The sequence below is a fragment of the Eulemur rufifrons genome, chromosome 6, assembly GCF_041146395.1.
Source record: "Eulemur rufifrons isolate Redbay chromosome 6, OSU_ERuf_1, whole genome shotgun sequence".
Classification (NCBI taxonomy): Eukaryota; Metazoa; Chordata; class Mammalia; order Primates; family Lemuridae; genus Eulemur; species Eulemur rufifrons.
Window position 1 is genome coordinate 94,381,982 of NC_090988.1, and position 23,451 is coordinate 94,405,432.

At 37.1% G+C, this 23,451-nt stretch overlaps 2 protein-coding genes across 2 annotated transcripts; both read left to right on the forward strand.

Annotated features, from left to right (window-relative positions):
- The first annotated feature begins 4,089 nt into the window (after positions 1-4,089).
- MS4A3 (membrane spanning 4-domains A3) lies at positions 4,090-16,570 on the forward strand. The gene is made up of 8 exons (XM_069470644.1): positions 4,090-4,245; positions 5,393-5,530; positions 7,966-8,022; positions 10,364-10,522; positions 11,811-11,912; positions 12,446-12,525; positions 13,413-13,560; positions 16,310-16,570. Exons 1-8 carry the CDS (start codon positions 4,090-4,092, stop codon positions 16,568-16,570), a joined length of 1,101 nt encoding a protein of 366 aa, XP_069326745.1.
- A 418-nt stretch (positions 16,571-16,988) lies between these two features.
- On the forward strand, positions 16,989-22,848 carry MS4A2 (membrane spanning 4-domains A2). The gene is made up of 7 exons (XM_069470645.1): positions 16,989-17,050; positions 17,915-18,029; positions 18,532-18,666; positions 20,699-20,755; positions 21,288-21,446; positions 21,804-21,902; positions 22,750-22,848. Exons 1-7 carry the CDS (start codon positions 16,989-16,991, stop codon positions 22,846-22,848), a joined length of 726 nt encoding a protein of 241 aa, XP_069326746.1.
- Positions 22,849-23,451: the final 603 nt, after the last annotated feature.

Genomic DNA, 23,451 nt, shown 5'->3' on the forward strand with positions numbered 1-23,451 from the left:
TCCCCTCCCTTTGTTCCTAAACTGGACCCTCTGGAGCCTCTGCTCTAAGCTCAGGTGCCAACCCTGGTTGCAGAGCCCGGGTGTGGTGTTTGCAGGGCTCCTGGGCTCCTGCTCATTTCATGTCCACAATCTGTCCTCCCCAAACTGTCCTTTGGTCTTGGTGACTGGCTCTCTTTTTCTTTCCTATGGCTAAGTCCCCACTTAAGCTCCCTTTGTGTTTGTAGGACTAGGACCTACTTTCCTTGAATGTCCTTCTCTCTCTCACAGCCTCCCCCTCCCACAGATCAGGGACAGTGCCCTAGTTCTGGGCCATCCTCTCAGGCCCTGCCCTGTGTCCCTCCTAAGGACTGTGATTTGAATCTTCTCATGTTGCCTACTTCCTTATACCTTGCTACTTGGCTCTGATCTTTCCATCACCTATTTCAGGGCACTTATTTAGTTAGGATGATTATACAATTTGTTGTCTAGATGGACCATGTTTGAAACTAAAAGGAGAGATTCTAACAATCACACTGGGGTAACAGACATGACCCTGGCTTCACCCTACATAGAACCCGGGTAGTGCACAAGGCTTTGCTGATTAAATGCTGGGAAAGCTGGTTAACATTTCTATACCATAGTTTTCTCTTTCAAAAAATCGGGTTAATAGTAGTATCTAGGTCCTGGGTTATTATGAGGATGAAATGAGTTAATATCTGTAGAGAATTTGAAGCAGTGACTTATACATAGTAATTACTTAATGCGTTTAAACTACAATTCACATTATTATTATACCTATGATATTGGGCAAAGTAATTAAGCTCTCTAAGCCTGTGAGAAGTGCGTGGGATGGTGTGTGTAAGGCACATAGCAGCATTGCTGGCACATTATGGGAAATAAGTGCCTGAGTGAGCATGCTCCCTTCTCCAGACACTTCTTTCACTGTCTGAGTCTATCTCTGCTTCTTATGCAACTAACTCTGTTCTACCTCATCCCACAAGCCCTTCCCACTGATCTACCCATATTTGCTGCTTGTATTTCTTTTTCCAACAGTGTGTTAAGCAACGCCTGAGAGCCAGGAGACAGTTAGCCCTGACACCAGTTTCCTAATCATCTCTAAGCCTTGGGGAAGCAGATGGATCAGAGAGGCCTCAAATGCAGATGTGATTAGCACACCCTCAGTCAGCCCGCAACACGTTTTCACTGACTCCGTGAAAGTATTGCATAAGGCAAAGATATGTTAAGCCTGAAGAGGCTGCCGTTTTCCGGAAAAGAAACTATAGTGATCGTTACTGAGTGTCTCCTACTTGGCAACAAGATGGGCTTGGGAGGAAAGAAGTCTGCCAAAGCCTGAAGCCTCCAAGGTAAACCCTATAGATTCCCTCCCCATAGAAACTCCCTTTTCTGCATGTTAAAGATGCCGCCCAGTGGGGCAGCTGGGATGTCTGTAAACTTTTCTGTTTGGTTGCTGTGTAGCGATCTGGAACATTTAGCTATAAGGATGGCCTCCCCTTAGAATGTGATTGTTACTCTGGAGCCATGATAAAAAGTGTTAGACATACTAATACAACTATTTCTTTGGAAAAATGTGGGCACCCCCTCCCCCCCACCATGAGATATATAAAATCCCAGTAGCTGCACCTGAGTTTCCTGCCAGCTCTGATAATGAGAACTGGTCTGGACATAACTGAGGTATGGGGTTTGGTGAGTGAGTTTCAGCATAAGCTCAGGGGATAGTACAGTGTCATGATAACTATTAATAGAACTGGGTTGCCGGATTTTGACCCCTACCTACTCAAATTGCTGACTGTGTGGCCTTGAGCAAGTTACTTAACCTCTCCGTTCCTCAGCTTCCTCATCTGTTAAATGGAAAGGATCATAACAGTAACACCCATTCATAGGGACGTTGTGAGAACTAAATTAGTAAACATGAATAAAGCACTTAGAACAATGCCTGTCCCATACTAAGAGCTGGAGAGATGAACTTAATTGGTGGGTTCCTAGGAAATCTACATCTCTCTGATTTTTTTTTTAAATGAGATGACCAAATGTTATAGATCATAGTTTGCTTTACCTGAAGGCTGAAAATTCTCTCTGATTATTTAAAACAAGTCAAATTAAATAATATAGTTAGAAATATATTTCCTCCCTCCTGAATAGCTCTGGAGTATTTTGGTATAAGAGACTCTAGTGCTTGCAGATGTATTTTCCATTATCATCCATAAAGCAGAGCTACATTGGGCTGGACAGACAGTTTATGTATGTATTAAACATGTGGTAGCTGAGTGCCCAGCATAGGGATGACACTGATCTAGGTACTGGAGTTATACTGCGGACACAACTAGGTAACAGAAAAGTATCCAGGCAGTTGAAGCTTAGGCTGATTAAGCGGTATGAGAAGGAATTCTGAGAGTAACCAAAAGGAGTGTATCATTCTGCCTTGGCCGGGACTAAAAAAGATGATTTAAATAAGGTTATTCTACTTTTGGCTATACTTATACTTCTTATACATAATTACATTAGGCATTCATTAACATAGAGTTCATTTTAAGCTTTGTTGATCCTCTCTCACTCTCGGATTCTGTGCACAGTGTTGAACACAGGAGTAAGGGTTCCTTGTCATTTCACATTTATCAGTGTTTAAATAGAGAATGTAATTTAATGCTAGTATGAAAATCGGTATTGGCAGAAAACTTCTATGAAGCTTATGATAAACTTTTTATTGGTATTGGTAGGAAACTTTTATGGAAATTTCATGAACTTTTATAGCAATTCCCAATGTGATAAGATTAGAACATGTGCTGACCCTTACTTTCTTTTAAATTAATACCTTAGCAGTTTGTTACTACACTTGAATAAGTGTGACTCATGCCTCTATAGTAGAGAATTAGAAAGGTAAGCATATTGAAAGGAAGTGACATGTATTTATTTTGACACAAAATTAATTTATTAGAAAAATGGATCTTTATAATTTCTAATGAAAAGTAGAAATTAAAATCTTATTGTAAACTTAATAGATTTGACAAAATCCAGCACTTAGGGGGTTTATGTTTAATCTTATACCATTCCCCTCATCAGTTATAAAAGCATATAAGCATTTTGCTATTGTTTTGTCTTGGAGAACACTATGTATCAGAAAGTTATATTGCTCAGCATTCAGAAGGACAGTATGAGCATTCTGTGTGTACTTTAGTGATATATATTTTTTAGCTGTAATTGTTGAGGTGGTGGTTTGGTGACTGTTACATCCAAAACTTTAAGTACTTTTTGGCACAATGCAGAGTATAGGAGTTGATACCAGCTGTTTATGGGTTAAAGATTTAATGCATTATCAAAGTTGACCCTTGCAATGGTAATATGAAATTCAAATTACTCCTATTTTATAGATGTGAAAATCACACAACTAGTAAATGACCAAATCTGAATTTGAATTTGGCTCTTCTACAGTGCTTAAACTCCACTGTGTTATATTGCTACTCAGAAAGATACCATCTACATAGCACTATATAATGTAATGATTTAGAAAAATATTGCACCTTAGAGTGGAATGTCTTGAGAATCTGAAATATGAGCTGAATGAGTTTGAGTTTCTCAATCTCTTCGTGCCTCGGTTTTCTCATTGGAAAAATGGGAATGATAATATTACAACATAGAGTTTTGGGGAAGATTAAATATATTAATACATTGACAACAACTAGACAGTGCCTGGCACATAGTTGTTAAGTACTAAATAAACAATACCTGTTATTATTACTGGAATGTGACTAGAACCATCACTCCCACATAAGGGACCACTGCTCAGAGAAACCATATGTCTGGCTGCTCACGATTGATTTGAAGAGGCAGGGACTATGTATCAGTGCATGTAAAAATGAGACAGGAATTGCTCTTTACCATTCTAAAGTGAAGTGAAGTACCCAGGCCTACCACAATGACCTGATGGTGTCTACTACTCCAAGACAAAATGAAATTCAACATTGTACAAACTCTATTATTCTGCCCTCATGCTCCATTTATGGAGAGTCATTTTGATGTATGGAAAGAATTGAACTCTTTTATTACATTCAAGCCTGTGAATTTCTTTTCCGTAATAGCCATAAGCAACCCGAAATGGCCTCCCAAGAACTTGATAATGCAGAGCTGGGCACAGCCTCATCCGGTGGTGCTCCAGGCGGCCAGGCAGAACCAGAGGGTGTGAATAATTCTGTTTATCAGCCCATTGATGGATCACAAGATTATCAAAAGACAGGACTACAAACCCTTGGGGTAAGTCAGCCTTAATTTAAAAATAGGTTTAATAGGTAAGAAAATAAATACAGTTGACCCTTGAACAACATGTGTTTCAAACTGTGAGGTCCACTGACATGTGGATCTTCCTCCCACTCCATCTGCCACCCTAGGACAGCAAGACTGACCCCCTCCCTCCTCCTCCTCCTCTTCAGCATACCCAACGTGAAGACGTTGAGGATGAAGACCTTTATGATGATCCACTTCCACTTACTGAATATATTTTGTCATCCTTATGATTTTCTTAATAACATTTCCTTTTCTCTAGCTTACTTTATTGTAAGAATACAATATATAATATATCTAACATACAAAATATGTGTTAATCTACTGTTAATGTTATCAGTGAGGCTTCTGGTCAACAGCAGGTTATTAGCAGTTAAGTTTTGGAGGAGTCAAAATTATATGCAGATTTTTGACTGCATAGGGAGTGGGCACCCCCAACTACCATGTTGTTCAAGGGTCAACTGTCTCACATGGAAAACCTTGTTCACACCCTTAAGGGAGAATTTCTGAGTTGTTCATCACTGAGTCAATGACAAATTGAAGAAAAGTCAAATGGGACTTACTACAGACCTGGAGAGTAGAAATGCAAAAATTCTTTCACAGTAGAAAACATCTTATCACACCTTGGAAAACAGCTTCCAAGACCTTTCATTTTCCCTTTGTGCCTTTTGACCACCCATATCAGGAGGCCGAGCCCTCTGAAGCTCATATTCTATATTTTAAACTAAAAAATTGGATTGAGGGAAAGGCTGAGTAGAATACTTCCTACCATCTGTCTGCTTTTGCCATATTAGGGCCCCAAAGCATGCTGGGAAGGCATTGGATCCATCTCTCTCACCAGCCATATCTCCTTCACTCTTTGCCACTTTTGAGAGCAGTTCATGAGAATGAATGGAAATATGGGGGAGAGGTGAAGATGAAGTGTTGCCACTGGAATTGGTGGAGTAGTGTGGGACAAAAAAATGCCCTAGTATAAGCTCTTGCACAGTTAACTTAGGCTTGACATTTTAACCATCTCAAGCACTGACATTTCCTTTCTGAGGAAAATTAAAATGGTCCCTTTTCAATGTACACTTTAGAATATGATTATTATGCCTTTTTTTTTTTCTTCTTCTTTCAGGCCATCCAGATCCTGAATGGAGCCATGATTCTGGCTTTGGGTGTTTTTCTGGGTTCCTTACAATACTTGACCCGCCTTTTCCGGCACTTCTTTTTCTTCACCTTCTACACAGGCTACCCGATGTGGGGTGATGTGTTTGTGAGTACTCATACTCCCTGGCCATATATCATCCTTTAGATACCGCTGCTAGAAACGTGTTTGATTATGAACGTGTTGTTTGTAGGTTATTTGAAGGTTACATGCTGTGGTTTTGATTTGTAATCCTTGACACAAGCAAGTAATAAAAAAGCCCCTTTCTTTTCTGAGTATAAATTTTCTGAGTATAAATTAAGTCACAAAATTAACTTTATATAGCATTAAGTTTATGGATACTAAGAAAATTGAATGGAAAATGCATATTCGTGAATTGCCTTATGGTGCAGCCAAGAGTCCTGGCTTGGGAGATAAATTTGTCTGCTGATCACTGTTGGAAAATCAAGCCCTTTCCCCTATATGGGTCAAAATGTAATCAGAATAAATAAGCTTTGGGGCTAGGTAAGCTTTAAAATTTTTAAATTCAGCTTTGTCATATGATTATCATTCATCTGATGGTTCATTTTTAAAGTGGTTAATGGGAACTAATTGTTAGTCAGCTATTATTATTATTATTATTATTATATTATTTATTCTGGTGCTAGACCTTTGAGAATTTATACATGTTAAGTCCTGAACTGAATATTGAAAACAAAGATGCCATCATGGAAAAATGGGAAAGTTAGTTGAAAATAATGAATAGAACATGTTATTGGCAAGTGAAGAAAAAAAAATTGTAACAAGTCTTGGGCTCTAATTTATTCATATTTTTATTTTTTCAAAATCATTATCCTTCATATCTCCTTTGAAAGAAAATTGCTCTTAATTTGGTTAAATTTTCTTGACAAAAATAAGATCTCATACTCTGATAAAAGATTATACAGTATACTGTTTCTGGGTATAGTCTAAAACATTTGGATGTAATACTTCTACACATTTTGGTCAATATTATTTTGATGAAATAGTTAAAATCCGATTTTTTTCTAAAAAACCTAGGATACACATTTGCTTTGCATATGAATCCTGACTATCTATATTGAAAATTTCCATATTGTAGAAGAAAGAATAATGACAGATTTCAACTGTTCGATCAGGAAAGAGTTTTCTCAGAAAATGGGATTAATTTGTCAAAAATATAGAGTTTCACTCTTTAGCATCTTCAACACTAAGGTTCAAATCTGACCATTGAATTCCCAGTGCTGGGAGCTTCTCTCTGGCTCTGTATGACCTACAGAGCAAGGTCTGAGGTCTATCCCATTGTCCTCCAGATCTGCCCTTACCTGCGGCTCTAATCTGATTCCCCTCCCTCCCACTGCATACATGCCCTGTTGTAGATTGACTCCATGATCCCTTCTGTTTACTTATCTTTCTCCTACTAATTCTTATTAACTGCATGACTTTGGAAAAGATATTTGAGCTCTTATCCTTTGATTTCCTCACCAGAGTACTAGAAACTACATGAGAACCTTCTCTTTGGGTCTCTGAAATTAAATGGGAAAATGTATATAAAACCCTAGTTATTGTTAATAATTTGAATGTTTTCTGTATGCCGGACAAATGGCTAAGCCCTTTATATGTATTGTTTCATTTTATCCCCACAAAGATATAAAGTTGGTAATAGTAACATGGAGATATGCCCATCTCTATTATACAGAAAAAGAAACTGAGGCAAAGAGGGGCTTAGTGATTTGTCTAACTTTATAGAATGGATATGAGATGAAGCTGGGATTAGAACACAGAGTGTAGTGACTCAGAGGTTCCTATGAGAACCTCTTTGTTATTTGAAACAGAATTCAAAGCCTGTTTCTTCACATTCAACCAGAATTCAATATTTGAATTTTGTGCAACATGCCTTTGCTCTCCATGATTTTGGAAACTTTTCCCCCAATCCACAGGAGTAGTTTGGTATAAAATGTTGAAAGATTTATAACGTAAAAAAAAAAACAGGATGAAAATTTTGAGAAATTCACAAATTTATAAATAATTTAATCTATCAAAATCATAGTCATGGAAATAGTAGTATATCAAAGTAATAATTTAAAAATTAGAGGGTAAATAGATTTGTAAAAGATCTTTTAGAATATCTAGTCCGATAAATAAATCCCTTATCTGAAGTTTGGGTAAGAACATGAAAATGATATTATATCTATATATGTGCATATAAATAAATATTATTTACATTTAATATAAACATGAGCATAAATACAATCATATTAGAATTAACTATATGTATAGATGTTTTTAAAGTAGCCACACTCTCATGAACCCATAAGAAGCCAAACATAAAACAAAATGAAAAGATTATAAATTCACTCATGATTTAATTTAAAATTTTAGTCATATAAAATAATGAGTGACATCATTTTGTGTTCTAAGCTGTGAATTTTTAAAAAAAGGTTCGTATGACTTTTGATAGGTATCTGCTGATCAAGGAAGGGCCAAAAAGAAAATGGTTGAGACTTAATATTCCTTTATCTGCTTTACTTCCTGTTTTCAAACAGTTTGTTAGTTCAGGAACCTTGTCTGTTGTAGCAGGGAGAAAACCCACAAGAGCACTGGTAAGTGGCAATTCTTCTTTTTCTATGAACATAGAAGTAGAAATAAATTAGTCATGGACAATAGGCAATAGGGGTTGGTGACCCCAGCTGAAACACTGAGTGTCACTTAATGCTCAAGAAAATTAGTTTTCTTGTCTTAAAGTATTCAGATGATAGCTTATCAAAAAATCATATAGATTGTGAATTTGCATACCTGGGATGGTTGCTTTAAATATGTGATCAATCTGAAGCTTAGAAAAAAGGCTTCGTAATTTTTGTGTTGTCAAGCTTGACTGATTCTAATTATTTTGAGCACAGGATCTCTCACCACTAACTAGTTGCTCAAGGGAAAGTGCGAAAATCCATTCCTTTAGTCATTCATTAAACAACTACTAAGCCTTTAGTATGCAATCTCACTGAGACATCTACCACTGATGCTCCACTTTCTACTCCATCCATTCACTTCCCCCCTACCCCCAGATGGCTATTTCATCGTTTTATTCTATCCTCAAACACGAATTCCTTTTCTTTCATCCTCGCTCTCTTTGATGGCCTTATTATTTCCTATTCTGAGAAAACGGAAGCCATCACAAGGAGCATTTTTGGATGCCCACTATAACATCTACATGGGCTAGATCTGTATCAATATATATTTTTCCTTCTAGCCTCTTACCATAGGTGAACCCTGTGATTTTTCTGTAAAGTTGATCCCCCTACTTATTGGATTCCATTCCTTTCCCCCCCATACAAATACACAACTTCAATTTATCTTTCTCTACTAGATCTTTTTAATTAGCATGTAAGCATCCAGTGACTGTTCTCAACTTAAAAGAAAAGGAAATCTTGACATTATTTCTCCCTGCTAACTACAGGCATAATTTGTTTTTCCTTCTGTAGCTAAACTCTTTCAAGGGAGTTATCCATACTCTGTCTCCAATTCCTATTAAACCCACTTCAATAAGATTTTATTTTCGTCTCCTCCATCTCTCTGTAACTGCTCTCTTTAAGATCACTAAAAACTTCCACTTTGCTAAAACAATGGTGGGTTCTTGATTCTCATCTAACTTGACCTAAGAGCAGCATTTAGCACCATTGGTTGCTCTCTCCTCCTTCTGATAATTCCTTCACTTGGCTTCCAGTGTACCTTAATTGGCTGGTTTTCCTTTCATCTTTTTATTTCTCCTTCTCAGTGTCCCTTTCTGGTTCCTTTTCTTCTCTCTGACCTTTTGATGTTGTGGTACCCCAGAACTCAATTCTTTGCAATTTGCTCTTCTCAATCTTCTTTGGTGATATCATTCATTCTCATGGCTTTGAATAACATTTATATGCCCAGAATCCTGAAATAAATATTTCCAGTCTAATTTCTCTCCTGAGCTTTAGATTGGCATGTATAATTACTTCCACTTAGATGTTTAAAAGTTGCAAAACTCCTAGTCTTCCTCCCCAAACCACCTCTATGTACAGTCTTCCTCATGGCAGCTGATGGGAACTCCATCCTTCCAGATTCCCAGATCAAATACTTCAGAATATTCCTGACTCTTCTGTCTTTCACAGTTCTGAATTCAGTTTGTCAGCAAATTCTGTTGGCTCTACCTTCAAGCTACATCAGAGTTTAACCTTGTCTCATCTTTCTGCTGATGACACTTCATCTGATTTACCCCGTCTCTCTTAACTGGGCTCCCTGCTTTCATCCTTGAATCTCTCCTTCCCAGTCTCCTTGGAGACAGAGTGATCCCTCTAAACCATAAATCTGAGTATGTAACCTGTTTGCTCAAAATCCTTATTGGCTTTGTACGTTTCTCAACGTTAGAACAAAAGTCCTTTTCGTGACTTGCAGGGCCCTATGCAATGTGGCTCCTTGTTAACTGTCTTCATTTCCTAATATTGTCTTCTTGCCTTCAACCACCTTGGCCCTCTTGCTTTCCTGGAACATTCTGGCCTCAGGGCTTTGCACTGAGGGTTTCCCTGACTGCAAGGACATTCCTCCAGATACCTACCCTCTTGGCTGGCACCCTCAGCTCTTTCATGCTGTCCCAAGTGTCATTCCTATTTCATATCCCTCCTGTCTCTGAATTTCCGAATTCTCCTTGTCTCATTCTATTAGCCCATAGTACTTAATCACTTTCAAAAATACCATGTCATTTACCTATTATAGTGTGTTTATTGTTTTCTTTGTCTTTATTGCTAGAATGTAAGCTCCACAGGGAGGGGAATCTTTGTTTGTTTATTGATGTTTGCCCTGCCTCTGAGATATTGCTGGGTGTGTAAACAGTATCCCATCAATATTTTTTTCAATGAAATGTTACCAATGGAAGGAAGTATGTGTTTTGTATATTAAAAGTAAATTCTTATTCTTTTTTAGATGCAAAACAGTTTTGGAATGAACATTGCCAGTGCTACAATTGCGCTAGTTGGGATTGTTTTTCTCTCGATAAATTTAGCAGTTAACATCCAGTCAATCAAGAGTTGTCAGTCTTCAAAGTCTCCGGACTTATGCATTTACATGGGCTCCTCATCAATCGTATGTTTTTGAAAAACATATTTAATCATAAAGTATTTCAAACAATCCAAAATCTACAGAAAAATAACATATTAAGTACTATGCTACCTTGATTTGAATCTTGGGCCTGCCACCTATTAGCTCTGTAATAAAGGGCAAGTTAGATCACTTCTCAGTGTTTTAATTTTCTCATTTTTGAAATGAGGCTAATAATAGTACTCATTTTATGGAATTGATCTGAGAATTAAATAAGCTAATAAGGGATAAGCAATTAAAACAGGGCTTAACATATCATGTTATACTATTATGAATATTAGTACTACTACTACTATTACTATTTCACTCCCCAGAGAGGTTATATTTTTTAAAAATTTTATTTCACATCTCCTTGCTTAATAAAACAAACTTGAGAGATTTATAGCTTTCTCTGTGGTCTGGAATATTCAAATAATGCCTTGAAGTTTTGAATGACTTTACTTTTGAATTTATTTGCATATGGTATTTTAAAGGGTAAGTCTTTAATAACCCTACCAGATTATTTTTTGTTTGTATTTAGGTATTCTACCTCTTCTCAGGTCAACTTAGAAATTAATATTTTCCTTTGAAAATGTCCATTTCACCTGATGGTCTATGATCTATAAACCATTATTTACTGATTCACTCCTAAACCTCCTGTTTTCTGATACTATTCATGGAAGTTTGTGTCTTCATTTTCTTTATTATAGTTTTAATTACCTAAATTTATATTTTTACCTAGCTCTGATTTTTGTCCTGTGGATTTAGTGGTATTTTCCCTGCAGACAATTTTGTGTTTGTTTTTTCTAGGTGTCTCAGTAATAATAGAAGGATCATTAGTCCAGCAATAATTTTATTTTGCATTTATATCAGCTTAGTGTTAATATTAGGTTACAAGTTTCCAGGGATAATACATAAGCCCCTATGAAGTATTATTAATGAAATGGTGGAGGGGTCATTTTTGTCCATTTTCCTAAACTGCCTACTCATGTCCTTAGTTTACTACTTTTCAGATTGGTAGATGTTAGTGATAATGTCAGAATTTTGTTTCTACAGCTTCTTCTCCCCATGGCTACTTCATGTGGGTTGACACAGAAATATAACACATCTCCCTCTTCAGGGAAAATGTTTTCATGCTTTTTGATTGAGATGGGTATCCCTTCTACAGTGTTATGTACATCTGTGTCTTAAATCTAACTTACGTTTCACTTTGTTCCATTTTATGGGAGGGAGATGTAGTCTGGTTTCCTGCTGTCATTTTTTTCTTCTGAATGTTTCTACTGGGTTTGCATAGGGCCTGGTGTCTCTAATGCTGATCCTCACCTTGCTGGAGTTGTGCATAACCATCTCTGTCTCAACCATGTGGTGCAAGGCAAACTGCTGCAATCGGAGAGAGGTGGGTTTGTTAAAATGGCTAATGATTCACATGGTCTGCAAATCTCTTTCCAGGGTTTGAAGCTGTTTCTGACTCTTGAATAGAAACTTTTATGTAGTAATGATTTATGGAGTTCTCTAGAGTTAGAGATTATATGAATATTAGAAATGGAATGAAGGCTGAAAAAGAATTCAAATGTGAAAATGCAAGAGAAAACCATGTGTTTAATATATGAGAGCATATATGTTTTTTATACAGCTGGAATGAAGTTTACTTATTCCCTCGCAACTTGTCACTTTCTAGCCGTATGACCCAGGAAATATTCATAATTTTTTTCTAGACTTTAGGTATCTTACTGAAAAATGAAAACAATTTTTTCATCCTCTTCTGATGTTTTTATTAGGACTACATATGTAATCTTTATACAGTATTTAGCACAGTAATAATCGGTGAATGAATGTTATTGGTGATGATCATGGTGATAATAGGAAGAGATGGGAGACGAGAAAGATGATGGTCCAGTTCTTGAAAATCAATGTTGTTTTATTTTCAAGGCAATTTCTTCAACTCCCAGTTCTGTGGAATCAGAAATGCCTCCTGATGAAAGGAATTCTGAGAGCATGAAAATTCAACCGTAAATCTCCAAGGAGTCAGATATTCACCCAAGAATTCAGGAGAATGTGAGCTCATGAGACTCAATCCTTCTTTTATGGCACCAGTTATAAGAGACTTGGACATTTGACTCAATCCTTTCTGTCCTAAGTATAAATCCCATTAGTGTGTTCCGGGTATGGAAGGACAAATACATTTCTTTAGGCATTCTTGGACTTGTAACTCCTATGATCACTACGCCAAAGTTGTTTCCAGAAAGTGGTTCCCTTTCTTCTTAGCCGCCTACTCCATTGTATTATGAGGTTTGAGGAAGGAAGGTGATAGTATAATCCCTATTTCATATATTTTCCCTAAATTCCAAATTCTAACCACCCAGTGGGAAGGAAAGTGAGCCAGATTTTTTTCATTGAAGAAAAATGTTTCTTGACTTTAGCTGACATCAGCATTACAAAAACCATCAAATAAAGAAATTATTATGACTAAATATCATCATCATTGAGATAGATTTTCACTATCTTTGAGCTGGGAGGGTTTAGTCTCAGAGACTTTATTTTGGTTAGCTTCTGGGGCTCACACAAGCCCTGATACTTAAATGACGGTTTAGATCGGGGACTTTGAGAGCAAGGTCAACATTTCTTCTTTAAAAGGACCATGAGAAACATAAAGCAGAGAGGTAAAGAACAAAGGGCTTTAGAACCTGACAGATCTGGGTTCAAATTCTGACACTGTCACTTATTGCCTGTCTGAACTTGGGCAAGTTACTTAATCTCTCTGACCTTGTTTTCCTCATCTGTAAAATAGATGTTATAATATCAGTTACCTTATCAGTTATTATGCAGTTTAAATGAAAATAAAGAAAATGTGAAATAGCACCACAACTGCTTGATAATGATGCCGCTGCTGTTGTAGGTCTTGCTGCTGCTGGCGGAAACCTTCACACTTCCGTCTCGGCTCTTCCTATGGCCTCCAGCAACTTCAGTGGCCGTCTTTTCAAGGTGGAAGTTTGATGCTGAAACTCCTTCTGATTTCTCAGTTCCTGATTTATAGATCTGATGAAGTACTTGTATTTCTGATTAATAAATTTTCTTTCCCTTGATACTGAATTGGCGCTGTCCATGAATTTATACTCATAAGTTACTCTTAGTTCCTTGCTTATCCTATGTGCATAGATTCTTTTACAGTCTTCCCTACTAATGCTTAATATAGCCTACTTCTATAATATATGTTTGCTCATTCTTTCATTTATTTAATTTTTTAGTGCATTCAACAAGTGCCCACTATGTGCCATGTGCTGTGCTAAGAATTTGGCATATAATAGAGAATGACACATAGTCTCTACTCTCAAGTTGCTCACAGTAGGAGATATAGATCCGAGAAACATATAAGGGCTATAATAGGAAGAGTGTAGAAATCTTGGGAAGCACATAGGATGAGTTTCTAATCCAGGTTAGGGGAGATGTAGGTGATAATTTTTTAGAAGAATTTTCTTAACTGATATCTTAAAGATGACCAGGAATTAGCATGATGAAGGTGAAATTAAAGAAGATGCAAAAGCCTCTAAACTAGAAAGAATTTTGAATATTCAAGGAACGAACTAGAGAGTTTAGTAGGTCTAACTTAAGTACATAAGCGGTAGATGGAAAGATATAAATTTGGAGAGAGAAATGTATATATCACAGGAGATTATAAAATGGGACAACTCTGTGAGTCTTATGTTGGACTGGCCTAGGTTGGATTATGAGAGTCAATTTTAAATTTTCAGGGAGCACAAGTGAACATAATTTGGGTAGCTTGAAATTGACTATGGTCAGAGTATTTGCACCACAGAAATTGGCAAAAGCTACAAATTTTAGCATCCATGTGTAGATTTTGCCTGTAGCAATTACTACTGTGATGTTCAAAGGTTATTTTCTACTTCCCTCATTTCTCTTTCATTTATTATTTAAATTTTTCTACAAGAAAGATTTATCCCTTCTCTCTTATTTATTTATCTATTAAATTATTTATATCAGTAGGCACTCATGGATATTTATGTTATTCTTTTGCTTATGACCATGTTTATTTTGTTTCTCAAATTTTTCCAGCTTTGGTCATAGGGAGCTGAGCTGGCTCCTGTATAGCTTTCTCATACCCCTCCCTTCCCTCCTCTTTTTAGCACATATTTTCTGGAACTACAAGATTCTCCAGGCATTTCCCCTACTGCAGACCTAGAATTTCCATTTTTTTCAAGGATTCCTGTTTTCTTTTTTTTTATTTGGAGAACTATATTTAGAAAACAATTATTCGTGTGGGATCTGAAAGTGAATTTCTTTAGGGTTTAGGAAAATAAACCTAGTATGTAACTAAAAGAAGAAGCTTTGCTTGTCAAAGCAGAAGCCAGAGATGGCGAATGGGTGAAAGGCATGTGCAAAGGCCGTGCCAGAAGCAGGAATGATATGTGGTGGGGGAGGAATGTTAGCTCTGTTATCTCTTCCTTTTCAGTAGAGGTATGATTAAAACTCATCTTGATAATTTTGTCCTACCAAGAAAAAGTCATTTTGTCATATGTTTCGATGTTCGTTATTGTCAAAAATGAAAGAGCATGGCTGTAGGGAACCAAAGTGTGGGCACAGAAGATGATAAGCATCTCACAAAGGGGCAAGAAGGTGCGAAGGCGAAAACTGGGATATGAAACAATTGGGAGGTCATGACGTATGACAGTTTCTGATTTGCATTTTGCAAGGTTCTGTTGAAAATTCTCACAAAACAGCACTGTGTCCAAACACTAAAGACCATCTTCAATCTGTTCCCTGTCTAAATCTCAAGTCTGATTCCTGATTATTTAATATACACATGAATTATTATAAATGCCTAGGAAACACCATACAGATAAACACCATTACTTCAGGACTATCCCCAGAAGATACGTGGTGATTTCACTGAGAAAGAGACAAGCAAGTGAAAATTCCTGAGGCTGTCATTTTAAGTCTGGTCTCAAATGCTACCTTCTCTGAAAATTCCTTCCCTGACCTCTACATACCCCTTATCAGGTAGAATTGTTGGGTCCTCCTATGTGTCTCAACATCCTCTAGCCTCTGACATATTGAGCAATAATATATCATTTACTTTTGTTCTACTCTGCTTGATTGTGGCCCAATAGGGTCTAGGACCATGGAGTTCATTTGTGCTTGCTCAGTGATAAGAACAGTGCCTCGCATAGAACATAAAGTCATTTTTAGATGAAAGTATAAGTGAATAAGGTTTATTTTTTAATTCCGATAGCACTTTGGTTAGGTCCACCAATTCCTGAAGACACAGTGGGAAGATGGCACCTGGGCTATTACATTTTCACTATGAAAGATATGCCAATATATCTTTTAATATCCCCTGTTCATGCAAATATCTTAGTTTCCCATGAGGAAGAATTTTATCACATCCCAGAAAAACAACACAGGTGACTAGAGGAACAATCTTCAGTATCTTGAAGTTTATTGAAGAAGCATTCAAGGTTGTGTCTATAATTAAACTGGAATAAAAGAGATTCAAACCTTCTGTGAATCTTACCTATATTCATTTTGCTATGGTCTAGCTAGTTATGCTATTAGAATGAACATATTGGTTTGGCTCTGACCCTAATTGAGGCATACTGCTCAGTGCAATGCTGTTTAGATTTGCTCATAGGATTTGCTATCACATTCATGCTGTTCAGTGTTTCCATCATCCTGTTCCTGCCATTATGAAGATCTAAGCAGCAGAGGGTCAGTCTAATATTTTAGCAGACAATTGAGTCTTTAGTGTGAAAACTTCTTCACTTTTTTCTCTATCAGGTATGGTTTACAGCAATCAGACCTCTGCCTGTCCTGTTTCTGAGACCATTTGCCACAAAGAGTCATGTAATTAGTGCCCAAAAGGCAGGAAGAGAGAGAAAGGCAATAAAGTCAGAGATGGATCCAGAGACTGAGAGACTGAGAAGCACTCATGCGCACAAACAGTGCTTTCGCCTCAGGTCTACACGTGAAGCCAACTATGCCTTAAACAGGGAAGAGAGGCTTTTCAAAGGTGCAATTGGAGAACTTCTCATGCAGTAATGGTTGAATTGGGACACAAGTAGGGAAGGATCTGGAAAGGAGGCACAGAAAGCTCTACCTGTTCTGTAGTTCTCTCTCACCTTCTCAACTCCCACTAAAAAGTCTTATTCGTAGGTTCTGTGAATCCTGCTTGTTGCAGGCAGAATTATGCTCCACAACTCCCAAATTGCCTCATTTCATACTGGTCCCTATTCAGGAAGCTTCTCAATTTTGCTATTTATCATAATAAGAAAAACTCTGTTGATCTTAATCAGCCTGGAAACCTATCTGTCTGACAAATGGCATATGTGTGAAGATAAGCATTGGTGTCATGAGTCAACTTATTTCAACTACTGTCCGGAGCACACTGTGAGAAAAAGTCCACTAAACCTCAATGTAACACTCTTCTTCGCTCCTGGATAGCCCAGTTAATGAAAAAATGGACACGGAAAATAGCAGCAGAGCACAGCTCGCTCTCCCAAATCCACAATGGTCCCCCAGGTAAGTAAAGGCTATTATTATTATTTTTTCAATTCTCAGTCACCTAGTGGGCCAGAGAAAGCCACAGTTACAGTTCGTGGGAGATGACAATTCATGGACTTAGGCATGGACCCATCTAGTTTAATTAATATATTGGGTATCAAGAAGCTATTTGCTATACTTTCCAAGTGATGCTTTCTCATTGGTGGAGATGAACTGGGAATATGAGCTTCCTGGAAGCTCATATTCTGGGTATGAGACAGGAGAGTTCATATTATGCATGTAGATAGATCTCTTCCCTCTGTGACTAATATGTGCTGAAAGACACATATTCCTCACACATGCTTTTAAAAATGCCTTATAAAATGACCTCCTGCTTGGTTGGTCTTTATGAACCACAAGCTGTGGGATGCTGCTCTGAAGATGAAAATAGTAACAGAGATTCAACTAGCAATTCAAAGCCATTCCTTTACTGTACTCTGTTTATATGAAGTCAAGTTTGTAATTGACAAAATATATTCAGATACATTTCTATGTTAAAGGGACTGTGAGATGCATAGGTAAATGTGTTTGATTGTATTCAGCTTTACTTATTGATATAGATTAACAAGAAAGAACTTGGAAATAACCCTGGGTTAAGAGAAGGAAGAGTTCACTTTTTTTTTTTTTCATTTTGTCCCATCTAATCACTTGGATAGTGTTTAGGTGTTCTTGGTCAGTTACTCAGAGTCTCTGAGCCTTAGTTTTTTTTAGTGATTACAGTGAAGATTTCAATTGCAGGATTGCTTTGAAAAAATAAACAAAAATTCCCTTTCTGTTAGTCAAGGACTTTGTATAGGGAGTTGGAGAATTTTCTCATGACTGAATTTGTGTGAAATTTCACAGTGTACCTGAACCTGGACTCTCAGAAATCTCTCTCCGTGATAGCACTCTACGAAAGAAGTCCCCACCACAACGTACATGGCTGACATTTCTGAAAAAAGAGCTGGAATTCCTGGGGGTGAGTGAGCATCCTCCAACCTTGGCCAGAGTAAGGGTTTCTCTAGAAAAGAATATTTGATCGCATCAACTGTTTTTCCATTTGAGTTCATGAGGAGAAACAAGCCCTCTAAAAAATCTGGTAGATAAAGAGTTAAGCCTTTTTGGGAAGAGAGAAGCATTTCCTCATAAAGACCATAAGTTACCAGGACAAGGATGGCAAGTAGAGTGGAGAATTCATGGTCTCTATCTTTACTTAGATGGAAAGAACAATTATTAATATCCAGTATGACTGAGCAAATAAAGGCACGTGAGAAATGTATTGGCTATCCATGCATTAGATAGTGCTTGTAACAAGTTTTATAGGATCCAGGGGATACTGGAATATATTACATTTGGATCGCTTCTCAAGACACTCTAATACACTAAAGAAATTTCTCATATTTGGCCTCAATTATAAAGAAATTGATACAATCTTGGGAAAATATATTCTAATTTCACAAAACCCATGTGTTTTTCTATAGGTAACACAAATTCTGACTGGTTTGATATGTCTTTGCTTTGGAACAATTGTCTGCTCTGTATTCAATGTTTCAGACTTTGAAGAAGATATTTTTTCATCATTTAAAGTGGGCTATCCATTTTGGGGAGCAGTATTTGTGAGTATATATCTACAGTTGTCTCTGAAATCACACTGAACATAGATTTTCTCTTACTCATATCTAACCAGTTGTTTATCTCCAGTATTAAGATAATATTTATAATTCTTTACATATATGTGCTCATTAACAACAGCAACAAAGGATTCTTGCTATAATTAACTGTAGGTTAAGCATTTAGCCCACAGTTTTATTAGATGAGAAATCTGAGACTAATAAAATTTAAATGACTTGGCCAAGGGACATTTACCTAATAGAAATTGAACCTACACTTTCAGAATGCAATTCCAGGAAAATACCCCTAATACTATTCATTAATAAAGTTACATGTTAAGTACATATAATTTTATCTATCAATTAAAAATAATAATTAAAAAAGTTATCTTCATGAAGGGAGGGTAAAGAGATTGCCAAGGTGAGAAAAACAAGGTCAACAGATATTTGGTGAATTTCTATGTCCTAGAAACTCTTTTTAGGTGCTTCCTTAGTGTATCTCTTTTAATCATTGTACTGTCTGGAAAATAGATGGCTGATTGAGATCACGAGGATATATAGCTTTTTAAAGTATAATTGACATAAAATAAATTGCAAATATTTACAGTGTACAATTTGATAATTTTTGCCACATATATACACCCATAAAAACATTACCACATCAATTTATTTATTTATTTATTTATTTATTTATTTTTGAGACAGAATCTCACTCTGGTGCCTGGACTAGAGTGCTGTGGCATCAGCCTAGCTCACAGCAACCTCCAACTCCCAGGCTGAAGCAATCCTTCTGCCTCAGCCTCCCGAGTAGCTAGGACTACAGGCATGCGCCACCATACCCAGCTAATTTTTCTATATATATTTTAGCTGTCCATATAATTTCTTTCTATTTTTAGTAGAGACGGGGGGGGGGGGTCTCACTCTTGCTCAGGCTGGTCTCGAACTCCTGAGCTCAAACAATCCGCCCGCCTCGGCCTCCCAGAGTGCTAGGATTACAGGCATGAGCCACCTCGACTGGCATACCACATCAATTTAAATGAACATATCCATCATCCTCAAACACTTCCATGTGCTACTTTCTAACCCCTGCCTGCTTCCCTCCCTCCACTCCTTGTCCTCCCATCCTCAAGAAACCACTGATATGCTTTCTACAAATATAAATTAACTTGCATTTTCTAGAGCTTTACATAAATAGAATTGCACAGCATGTATTCTTTACTGACCATTTTCCTTCACTCTGCATAATTATTTTGTGATTACCCATGTTGTTTTTTTTGTGTCAATACTGCATTCAAAGAATACATTTTAACTTTAAAATATATCACATTGACTTGGCACTCTGCTAAACACTTAGTGCTCAGATCACTTATTTAGGACTCTCCTTATGCCTCTACTGTATTGTATTTGAAACTTTACTCACTGTTCATTCCAATCACTTAGCTTATTAGGTGTCTCTCAACACATCATACAATCTGAGTTTTTAAGAGATTGCTTTGAATTCGTGCTATTGGACCTATATTTTTACCAAATCTTTCACCATGTACATTTCCATGATCACTACATGTCTATCTATTAATAATAGATTCTTAGACTCTGAACATATATATGCCACAACAAAATTCTTGCTTATAGGAATGGACAGTCTAACACAGAGGATGCACATACAAACAAAATGATTATAATAGAATGAGAGTAGTGTGATGAAAGAGTCATGTACCAGTTGCTGCTGGACTGTGCTACTCTAGGAATGACCCACAGGCTTGAGGGGCAGCATCACCTGGGGGCCTGGTATAAATGAAGAATCTCAGGTTTCATCCAGGACCTAATGATTACAAATCTGCATTTTAACAAGGTCTTCACATAATTCGTATATACATTTAATTTTAAGAAGCACTCTACAGGAAATAAGAATAAGGAATACTGGGCTCACAGGAGACATTAATGGACAGCTTTGTAGATACCCAAAATATTTGGGGAATGGGGGTGAAATGTTGGAGAATAGAAACTCACTGTATTTCCCCCCTTCCTTTTTGAACAGTTTGCTATTTCTGGATTTTTGTCAATTATATCTGAAAGGAAAAATGCAGACTATCTGGTGAGTTGCAATTCTGTCTTTGTCCGTCCTTGAGAAGCTATAATAGAAATTTAGGAGTTTTAAGACAGACATGTCTTCATCTCCTATATTATTAGTGAATGTGGATATGAAATTTTTTTAGATCTATTTTGAGTTGGAAGACTTTTCACAAAAGAAGTTGGATATAATCCTTAGAAACAAAACTTTTATCATTTGACATGCAATGAAGTTTAATTACCTAGACACTTGTTTAAAAAAAAAAATTGTCCCCACATAGCATTGTCCTTGTAGGTATATGCACATGATCAAAAAAGGATTTGTTTACAATTAAGGAGACTGTTTGAGCAGAGACCATGAGTGTTCATGTGGTTCCTGAATGCAGTCCCAGCAAGAAAGTAATATACTCTTATTAAACAATGAATACATTTTCAAGATTTCCCTTTTTAACCTAAATTTTGAACAAATGCGGAGTTTACTAGATGCACTCAGCCCCAAAACCCAGGTAGGTTTACTGAACGTGCTCCCAGGTATGAGTGTTCTTCTTTATCATCAGGTGAGAGGACGCCTGGGGGCAAACACTGGCAGCAGCATAGCTGGGGGAACAGGAATTGTCTTCCTGATCATCAACCTAAAGAACAGCATGTCTTATGTTGACTACAGTTGCAAAGACGTTTTTGACTCTGACAACTGCTTTGTGGCTTCTTTTTCCACTGTATGTATTTCTTGTGGGATGGCTAAGATTTGGGGTCCTAATCTAAGTAAAAAGTCCTGTTTTCCTTTGCCATGAACCCTATCCTTTTGTGAACCCTATCACAAAAGTATAGTGTCCTGTAGGTTCATGCAGTTCAGGAAGATGCCGGATGCCTGCTCCTTCTATGTCAGCCAAATTCCTCAAGGTTGGAGTTATCTGCAGTGAAAACCGTCTGGTTTTCCCATGTATGTTCACTTTATAAGGACTGATCATGCAGGGAGAGATAAAAGCAGGGGCTGCTATAAGGAATAAACTTTTGTGGCACCTGTCATGTGACTCTAATTACCTTTTTGGTTGTTGTTGGTTGGTGTTCAACAGGAAATTGTGATCCTGATACTGTTTCTCACTGTTCTGGGGTTCTGCAGTGCAGTGTCACTCACGGTATATGGGGTTGGAGAAGAACTCAGAAGAAGTAAGGTAGGTGGGGGTGTGATACTGAACCCTAAATAGCAGACTAAAGAATTTGAGCTTTATTCCTTAAAAATATGGCCTGTATTTTCTGAAATATTTCTTACAGAAAATTGTTTCTCCAAGTTTCATTATTTTGGTTTCCAAATCTCATGTTTTAAATCACATTTTACACTCATAAGTAGCACAAATGTCATAATATATCCCCCTGACTGAGAGTTAGGAAAAGAGGATCTTTGTAATTTTAGAAAATGCAGATGTCCTGAAATGAGTTGAGCATGAGAGATGAATGTACAAGGCAACGTGTGGTGGAAGCACACAGGTATCTGGCCTTATTTTCTGTCCCAGAAAAGATTTGTATACTTGTTCCTGTTCTCTCTGTCTTTTTTTTCCCTTGACTTTTCCCTTTCTGCTTGCTCTAAAGCTTCAACTTTCTTTCCTTTCTAATTTATGATGACCAACTGCATTTCCACTGGCCTTACACCCTTGATGAGAATCACCAGCACCTGATACACACACACTTACTCACACCTGACGAGTGAAACACACTCTCTCCATCTGTCCACGTTCCTAAGCATTCAAGTCTGGACACCTTTTTAAATCACCCTCCTCCAAAGACAAAGACAGCAAATATACTAAAGAATAATCTCACCAACTTCTTATCAACTGATATAATTTCTTTTGGGCCCTCTTGGCCAGCCAATCCAGTTTTCTGGAGATGGAGGGAATGATTAGAGTGTAATGGGAGAAAACGTGAGATTTAGAAAGACACAAGGAGCTAAGATAAGCCTCTTGAACAAGACTTCTAGTGATGGAAAATTCTTGGTGGTTGATGTTATGATTTTTGCCTTATCAGGTTCCAGAAGATCGACTTTATGAAGAATTAAACATATATTCACCTATTTACAGTGTGTTGGAAGAGACAGTGGAAGAGTCTCCTGCCACTGATTCATAAGAATCACGTGTTCAGAACATTCAGTTTCACAGCCAAGGGTCCTGAAAGCCAAGTATTCTTTGTTTAAGGGATTACTGGAAGCATTTCTATTCTCTCCACAATTTCCTGCCAATCTTACATTAGGTTTATTCCCCAGATGACAATGTTTTGTTTTTGTTGCTTCTGTTCACTAAATATGCTCCCCCCATTTGTAGATATGATTGATTCCTATTTTTTTTTATTTCAGATTCCTATTTTTCTTGTTTTATATTATGATCTCACACCTATCCTTTCTGGAAAGTCAACATGTAATAAGTAAGATTTTACTGTGTTTACAACTGTGCATTTAGGGAAAACAAGAAGAAGCCTGCCTGAGAGTTGAGTTAAACTTTGATAGTTTAATAATATTTGGTTCTTAGTTCTTTTTAGAGTTTACAATATAGCTACAGTTGGGCATGATATGCACCTGTCCACCCATACCCACCCGCATGCACACATATATGTCTTACACCATATATAACTTTCTATATGTAAATATTTTAAAACCCCTCAATGATAATATATTTTTGCAAAGACACAAAGTTTTATAAAAATCTGTATATTGCCTGAATCACTTATAAATTT